General features: G+C 34.3%; 1 protein-coding gene across 2 annotated transcripts; it reads right to left on the bottom strand.

The window, feature by feature from the left end:
• Window positions 1-1,589: 1,589 nt before the first annotated feature.
• Window positions 1,590-8,960, bottom strand: LOC123917980 (coiled-coil domain-containing protein SCD2-like). 2 transcript variants are annotated; one of them, XM_045969905.1, is made up of 17 exons: window positions 8,359-8,960; window positions 7,878-8,047; window positions 6,445-6,526; window positions 6,256-6,297; window positions 6,111-6,173; window positions 5,597-5,646; window positions 5,473-5,500; window positions 5,254-5,328; window positions 5,032-5,142; window positions 4,883-4,943; window positions 4,578-4,694; window positions 4,369-4,487; window positions 4,136-4,205; window positions 3,698-3,739; window positions 3,390-3,430; window positions 2,854-2,980; window positions 1,590-1,989 (listed from the first exon to the last, which is right to left on the bottom strand). In XM_045969905.1, the coding sequence occupies exons 1-17, from the start codon at window positions 8,731-8,733 to the stop codon at window positions 1,850-1,852; spliced, it is 1,713 nt and encodes a 570-aa protein (XP_045825861.1). In that variant the 5' UTR covers window positions 8,734-8,960; the 3' UTR covers window positions 1,590-1,849. The 2 variants fall into 2 exon arrangements, with proteins under 2 accessions (XP_045825861.1, XP_045825862.1); XM_045969906.1 differs by having other exon boundaries at window positions 7,878-8,043; window positions 8,359-8,497.
• Between the last annotated feature and the right edge of the window lie 332 nt (window positions 8,961-9,292).

Raw genomic sequence — 9,292 nt, forward strand, 5'->3', positions numbered from 1 at the left:
CAATGGAGACGGTGTCGGTTATACTTAATTGTGATTCTCTACAATATGATTGCTATACAAATGTGATTTCAAACCTTATTAGTCATGCAATAGCGCAATTTATGGATGTTATGCTTTGGCAAACCTCTCGAATGATTTTGAATTGACCCAATATGCCTAGAGATGAAAATGAGAAAGATGATCTAGTCATGGAATAATAATATTTATAAAACCTTGTCCTTAGATTGGACCACTCTATCAGCAAAGGTATATAGGTTTTTTTTTATGGTACAAAAAAGTTGCATAGGTTTTAATCTTGTTTGCCTAAGACAAGGTAGAAAACAATGAAAGCTAATGAATGTGAAAAAAAAGAACAAACCATAAAAAGACAAATATGTTCTAGATTCATATGGTGGAGTCTAAGCTTTTTCTGTTTTATATGCGGCCTCAAAAAACTAGTAAATGAGAAGAAAATGGTCCTACTTCAAAACAGCTTTTATAAAAGATTTCAGGTTTTTCATCATTACAAGCACTAGTGTCACTGATTTTTTGGCATTCATATCTTTATTACTAATTGTGAAAATATTCTATTCATTCATTCTCTAAACGTGAATTACTCCCACCCAACCCCAACACAAAAAGTAAAAAAGAAAGAGTAGTAGGTTGATTATAATGGTTAGGAAAATATATGTCACAATTGAATATTGTAACAAAATATATGTATAGAAGTGGTTAGAGTGACTTTTGAGCATCATAGTTGGGAAATGTGAGAGTGCAAATGAAGTTTATACTATGCTTTTTAATCCTTGCGAGTAGGGCAAAGGCATATCTTTTTGGTGAGTAATCTTTTGTTTTTTTCCCTTAAAACTAGGGTACTTTTTTTATGAAAACTAAAAAATATAGACAAGTGGAGAAAAAGTTGATCCACTTTTACTATTAAAAAATGCAGGCCTTCCTTCTTTTTATGATCAAGGTTGCTATTCATAAGCACTGTTGGTTCCACCAAGCTGAATAACAGGACCCTCGCGTGAGTGTACTTTACCATCTCAATTCTCAAGTCTCATCTATACTTAATTTATTTATTGACGATTATACAGTATCTTGGTACTATGCAATCAGCAGAAGCACGTTCCTCACATCTTCCCTTACAAGGAATGGGCATGTATGGCTTATGTTATAATCTACTCACTGTCTAGTACTATGGGATTTAGTGAAAATAAACTTCTTCAATGCCATATAATTAAGCATTTTAATCTTTTAAATTCAGGTGATAACATGTTTGTCTATGACTCTATTAAGTTAAAGAACATTGATTAATTTAGTTTACTCGGCAAAATATCTCTTTAGAAAACATCCATCAAAAAATTGTTTCGGATTGGGTTGGAACCAGAAGCTTCTTTTTCTTATGGTTAAACAACAAGCTTGGGAAGATAAAGTAGCTAGAGAGAAAACTGATTCAGGAGAACAAGAATTTCAAGGGCAATTATTATGAGTAGTGCATACTGCATTGAACTTCTCATCTGAAAAAACTGATGGTGACACAAGTGGCAGTAAAAACTAACAGCAATTAAAGATAATAACCAACTAGTAAAAAAAAAAAACTATAAATATTAACAAACAAACTCCACAAGTTACAAAATTCAATTAAAAGAATGAGGAAAAGAATCTCAGTTTCATGTAATTTATTATCACGAACACGGTCTTCCTTTCCTTCCAACTTAAAGATTCTTACTTTCTATGTATTAGATCAAAATATAATGTTGAAAAACACGGTGTACAGAAAAAGGGAGGGGGGAAACTTGTATAAAAAACTAAACAAAAATGTACAAGCAGAGCAAAGAATCAATCGACAAATAAAGGGCTCGGACAATCATGATGAGGCATCTGAGTCGGAAGAAGGCTTATGATTGGCAAGTGCTGACTCTGAAGGCTGATCAATTCCCTTGCGAGAAGCTTCCCAAAGTTGCAGTTCTATACCCAGCTTCCTCAACTCCAACAAATCTCGTTCAACTGGAAGGAAGTAGACTCAACAAATGAGTTCATATACAAAACATTCATTTACATGAAAGTAATACAAATTAAACATTTGAGCACATAACTACACAATTCAATCTTTGATTTTCCCATATTTGTCTACCCAACAATAACATTACCGACACATCACAGACACGTTACAGATCCATTTTCTGAATTGCAGCTGATAATGTTGCAAGAACTTTTTGTTTTATTCACTAATTCCATGATCGTCAAGAAATCTAAAATCCAATATATATAAAGAATAAAAAAGTAATACCGAAGGTATAAAATGATCTTAATGAAATTCAAATAGTACTTTGTTGTTTTCCCTTGGTAGCCAAATATCAAGTATTTTTAGAACATAAGCCAAATTTAGATCCCTTGGTAGCCAAATAATACTTTGTTGTTTTCCCTTTGTTATTTAGATCCCTTACACTAAATAACTCAAATGCCATTTGCCACAAACAGAAATTCATATTCATGCATACAGTGCGAATGAGTAATACGGAAACTCTCACATGCTAAATTAATCTTCTAGCAATTTTTAATTTTAAAATAAAAAACCAAAAACCATTTAAATTCAAAGGGTAATCAGACTAATTCAAGCTTCTTGGTGTCCGCTTAGAAGCTGTCACTACAACATTTACTGCTCGTCAAATCCAAAGATGGTAAATATAATATGTACTTCGAGTTTGGATCAAACCAAACCTAAAAATGTTTTTTTTTTTTTTGACAAAAACTATGTATATATTAATTCATTTGCACCCAGGTAGTTTCAAAGACAGTTCACTTTTAGCTTAAGAGCATATTCGCTCTCTTCAGAACCAGAAAAGAAGATGATAAGAATGATGAGCTTACCATCAACGGCATCATGTGATGTTGGTGACTGTCCGCTCCGGGCAATCCAAAACTGAAGCCTGTCTTCTGCAATATCTTCTTCTACACCATGAAATAAAGCTCTCCTCCAGAAATAAGTTAACCACGCCTGCAAATATTTGTAGTTTATAAACTGGTCATCCAAAAGCCATGATTATATAGGAGGGTCCACTCAATATTTCATCTCAACGATTGTAGATAATGAGGAAAAACAGAGGAAAAAAAAACCAATTGACTGAATTTTCTAAGAAATAAATCTGACTTGTGCAAAAGGATTTTCAACAAAGAACACAAATTTCTGTCAAGATAACTGATTGCTGATTTTAAGAAGACATTTACATAAGCTTTAACCATGAGAATAATGCTAGTAGAAATGAAAATTCTGTAACATCATTTAAAGAAGAGGTATACCAATTTCATAAAATAAAACCAAGAACATAGAGTGCAAAAATTTCATGTACCAAAAAGAAAAAAATGAGTGCAAAAATTTCAGAATATTCAAAGAAGAAGCAACCAACCTCTTTGAAAAGAACGTCTTCGGCTTCCTCTTCACTTAATTCTGGAGGAAACAGATAAGATTAACAAAATATCAGCAAATTTTACTAGTTAATAAAGGCAGAGAGAAAATTTCTGTAATGCAGATGGAAAACCTAGACACCTGTAACATTTGACAGGGGTTTTTATATCTACAAATTCAACACCACTAAAGCACACCAAATTAAACACACACAAAAAAAAAACAGAAATCTCATTCCATGCCGAAATTTTAAAAATAGCTGAACATCAAATGAAAGTAAAAAATAAAAGCTGACAACTTAACGCTTACCAAATGCTTCCAAATATTTGGCATCACCAGGTGATTTGGAATCTGAAAATAAAATTAAAACAAACAAAAAAATTATAATTCAAATCATCTTCTACAAAACCATTCTGCTTTGGAACAGTAACACAAACATGACAAAAGAAGTTGAGAAAAGTACTAAAAGCACATGAATAAAAAAACCAAAACACAACACTCTCATTACTAAACTCAATAGATCATCCACATATGACAAATCGTTGCACTAAAACACCGCCTCAATCAAACAAAAACTGAATATGGTAAACACCGCCTCAATCAAACAAAAACTGAATATGGTAAGAATTGTACTAGGTGGAATATAGATAAGTGCCACAGATCAAATGAAAGAGTCTAGAGTAACCAAGTCGATTAAACAGAAGAGAAGTGGAAAAATTAGATTTGAGAAAGACAGATTCAATGTACCTAAAAAAGACTGCCGAACCAAATTTGGGCGTCTGTGTTGGGCTAATGCAAGCACAACAGCATCCTCAACCTAAAAAATAAAAATATTACTTAAATATTGATAGGAACTGAAATTCTACTATAGATAAGCAAGTTTGGTGGAGACCAGCTCCTTACAATCACAGGTATCCCTCTGTACAGACACAAACAGCAAAACAAACAAAGCATCAACTTAAATAACATTCATTAAGAACCTTCAAAGAAGCAAGTTCCCTCAAACCCATCTCAACTGAAAGCATACTCTCTATGTTTCCTTCCCCCGCAAGATCATTCAAATCACGAACACTTTGGCTTCTATCTGAACCATCAGCACCTAGTCCATGCTGTTTAATTAGACATCACAGTAACTAGTTTAAGAGGTAAATTATTCAAACTAAAGTTTAGTGTACCAACTCATGCTCACTTTTGTTCCAAGATTCCTCCTTAGCCTTTTGTCCAGCAGAGATGACAAGTTCAAATGGAAGAGGAGCTAAAGAAGACCAATGTTCATACTTGGACTGTGCTATATCTGCACATATGCCTTAAAAGCATGGAAGTAACAAGTCAGAAGAATTATAAGCACTCACATGTTAGCAGTAATAGATGAACAGACCTTTGCAGAATATGCTTCTCATATTTTGCAAGTCGTGTTTTTTCAGATCCAAGGAAGAAAAAATATAGTTAAAGATCAAGATTGCAAAAAGTAGGGAGCACGAGCAATTTTGTTACCATGTTTTACAGAAAGACCCCAGTAGCGGGCAAGCCAACATCTCTTCAGGACCACTTCCTCCTAAAAGATATAAAAATATGAATTGAGAGTTGAGACAAATGGAAAAAGTGAATACTTGTTAATTCTCATTTTAATGAAAAATACATACCATTTCTTCTTGGGTCAAAACCATTCTCTGTGTCATTGTTCGAAGAGCCTTTGCTTCGGCTTCGGCTTCTTGCCGTTGTTCCTCTGCTGCTGCAGCGTCATCTTTTAGGTTCTGAACAAACAAAATAGAAGCTATAACTTGTACCAGAGAATAATTGAACAGGCCAGGTATGTGGTACAACTAAAAAAAATGAAAAGAAATTCACGCTTCCTTCAAAACTACCTCAATTTCGACGCGTAGGGCTGTGAGATCCTCATCCCTTTCACTCTGTGTTTGTTTTGCAGCCATGAGAGCAGCCTGTGACAAAAACATTGAGTACTCCAAGGATATACTTTGAGTGAACCAGCATTTATGAACTTATTGCTCAAAACACACAATTTAAGGATAAAACTGCAACTAGAAACAGAGCTTAGGTACAAAAAAACCATTCTTACTGCATACCTCTCTTTGACGCAAAGCAGCTTCTTTCCTGCAAATATACCAAACAAAAACCATGACCTAAAAAATAAACAAAATAATTGTTTCAGATCCGACCAGCATATAAGGGATTTTAAAGATATGTTACCTGCTCAGCAGTTTGGCTTCAAGCGATACACCTTCTCCAAGGGAAGCAACCTGCCAAAACCAAAATGATCAAGGATACAGATATCAGCGAAAATAACATACAAAATAAAAGCTATAAAAATGAAGTGACTTTTATATGTTAAGTAGATCTTTACTTCATACGTGTACATACTACTGAGAACAACATCAAGGTGGTTTATGCAAAATATGGCATCTAAACTATGGTATTAAAATTTCTATTAGGAACCAGAAAACAATGTTTACAAGGGTATCCCCTTACAAGTTACAACTGTGAGACTTGGTTAACTTCTGGTTGTTCCAGCATGTGATCCCATCCCATCTGCACAGTTCCTGTCATGTGATCTCTAACTTCCTAACAGCTAGTATAACTGATTGTAACTAACCAACTAACCTCCTATTGTTTATTATTTCTTATATACACCGTCCAGGCCCTATTTTTCTGCTCAGGCTTATGCCTAACAGTTACAAAGTTAATAAGTAGCAAAAAATCTCACCTGTTTCTCGAGTTCCCTGGATCTGATCTCCACTTCTTGGCGTTTTTCCTCTGCTAGTCTTAGCTGGAGTATAACCAGGCATTTACATTCAGCATCATATTATAAAACAAATAAGAACTGATTTTGTTTGGGTGAGTAAGCATACCTTTTCTAATAAAGAGTCATTCTCTTCTTGTAGCATATCAAGCTGCAATATCAATAAGAATCAGCTTTAAAACTCATCATTTAAGAATTAAAATACAAAATATACTTAAAGCTTGAGAATGAACATAAACAACTATAAGGACATCCAATTTAATTTTTGGAGATAAATTGATGCATGTAAATACTATACTTCATCACGGAGTGCAGAAGCTTCGCGCTGATCTCCTGTGTCTTTGGAGTTAAGTTGCCTGCCAGTGATGTCTGGCGGAAACCTGAAATCATATCAACCAATGACTAAAATTCAAAGATTGAGTCAACAAATAACTGCAGTGCAGTCTACATACACAGAAATTGATAGATATATGTCATCCAAAAATAAATTAAGGATTGAGCTCATTGATACATAAACAAGAATCAATTGAAGGCATGTGCAGAGGTAATTTTTGGTCAAATCAAGACTAGATCCCAAATGAAGCTTATCAGAAAATATGGAGCAAGATAGTAAAATATAATTCCTCTTATATTTGTCAATAATAAATAAAATAATGATAAGGGAAACACAGTAACTTTGACTGAACCACTGATGGCTCGAATACACTGCATGTCAATCCACTTTATTATTTTTATTTAGAGAACAGAGTTTTTTTAACCTTCAAATAACTATCCATTACAACAGCTTACAATTTTTTGGATTTTGTTTGGGAGTTAGGAGGGGGTGCGAAGGCTGGGCCTTGGGGAAAGGACAAAGAAAAATGAAGGGGAGATAGTCCCCCACCTTATATGAGAGGTTTACTTTTCTCCATATAACTATAACCCTCCAATATGAGGAATCCAAAAAATATATATTTGGTGAGGGCTTTGGGGAGTTTTGGAAAATTCTCCTCATCCTTTTCCTCTTCTTATAATATGTTAAACTAAAAAAAAAATATATTAATCATATGCATTCGCCTTCTCTCCCCTCCAAAAACATTCTCTCAAACAAGGTGAGAGATTTTTCTTTCTTTCCCTTCCCTGTCTTCTCTAAAAAACCCTCCCTTCCCTTAGGATATGTTGGGGAGTTGGGTTTTGGAGAGCTAAGTCTATATTTTGCTATATATTGGAGATTTAAATAAATTGAAAGAATAATATGATAAATAAATGGTCATATAATATTTCAATCATAATTCATTTTTTGAAATATTTTATAACTTCCTTAATTTTAAAAATAAAAATAAGTCCTCCCCTCCAAAACTCTCCATCCAAACACATCCTAAGGATAATATTTGAACTTTTCAGAGATAATACAGTCAAACCCTACAAAAGCCATATACTGTATTATCATTATTATAGATTATAGAAATTTCATGCATTCACTCGTCAGAGGGGGATAGGGTCATTAAACCTACAAGCAATTGAAGTAGTTTAACAAGTGTTTTGCATGTCCATGTCTAGATCTTTTAAATTTATCATGAATCAGCTCTACAGTATTATTAGCTCAACCTAAAAGCGCTACAATACACAAAAACTTACTAGTCAATTGCCGCAGCTGAAAAACTAAAAGAATTCAGGCCCCGTTTATTTTGCGAAACCATTTTCTATTTTCAGCTGCGGCAAATGACTAGTAAGTTAAAAATTGCACACTACCTCTTCTCTTTATATTTGGTAGGAGGATCAATTGGAGGTACATGCATAGGTGTTCGGATAGTGGATTTAGGAGGTGCCACCACCGTTGATGACCGAACGGAAGAAACTGCCGGTCTTCCAGCTGATGTTGAACGCACTGATTGAGTATGCTCTACAAAGTTCCGACCTAACTAATAAAAACATCAAAATCTTATTAGCTCAACAAGAATTTAGCAACATAAATTTGATCTCAAATTCTCAATTCAATTATCGAGAAAATTTATCAATAAATCAGATCAGATCTCATCAATCACTATTGCTAGCAATCAAATTAACAACTACTAGTATGAATCAACAAAACATCACTAAGCTAAAAATCTTACCGAATACTGATCATTTTTTATTTTTTTTGCTTTTCCATAAGTCAATAAACGAATCGGTGCAAATAATTACATAATTGAATCAGAACCGATGCATATGAAGCAAGAGCAGAGAGAATTACCGCAGGAGAAGGAGATCTATTCGGTCTCGCAAGCGAAATTGGAGGAACGGTGGGAGCATCAGCACCAGAGCTCTTAGTTCTGGAAATGGAAGAAAAAGCGGTTGAAGTCGGAGCACTGAAACGGAAGTCGAGATCATCGTCATCATCTTCGTCATCGTCAACTGTTCGAGACGCCATGGCGCGAGCCAGGCGTTGTGCAGCGGCTTTAGCAGCCACGTTTTGAGTCCGTTTGATGGTGGAGAGACCGGTAGAAGTAGGACCAAGCCGTGACTGAGGATGAGCCGGCGACATAACCGGAGATGATGAACCGGTGCTGCTGGAATTGCCGCTCCACTGCCGTGTGTAAACTGGACTCTCGGTTCTTCTCCGGTCCATGATTGTGAGCAATGTTTATAGAAGACTTTGAAGAGACTAGAGAAGATTTTCTCAAGAAGATTGATGGAAAATTATTGCGGAGGAATCATAGTTGGAAAGTTTTATTCCGTTCGGATCGTGCGCTGGTGTGTAGGATAAAACGACGCCGCTTATTTGTAATGAGTTACCGGGAGAGAAGACTAGAGATTCCAATTCCAATGTGTGTCAATTTTCAGAGATTATTACATCATATACTATCAATTATTTTTATTTTAACATTAATTAATTTCTGCTGCTTCAAAAACATTAATTTCTACTATATTTACAAACACGTTAAACTATTTTTTTTTTAAAATGAAAGGTATCCTCCGTGACCTAATTTTTTTAATTTTTTTTTTTGAAGTTATAGAGTTTGAATATCTAAAGATCGATTAAATATTTTTTAAAATTATGGTATTAGGTATTTTCTCAAAAAAAAATTATGGTATTAGGTATATATTGGTTTTTCGATCGATGATAAATGTTTTTGCATATATTGAATTTGGATTAAGTGCCAAAACTAATATTATTTTTTTAGCAA

The sequence above is a fragment of the Trifolium pratense genome, linkage group LG3, assembly GCF_020283565.1.
Source record: "Trifolium pratense cultivar HEN17-A07 linkage group LG3, ARS_RC_1.1, whole genome shotgun sequence".
NCBI classification, from domain to species: Eukaryota; Viridiplantae; Streptophyta; class Magnoliopsida; order Fabales; family Fabaceae; genus Trifolium; species Trifolium pratense.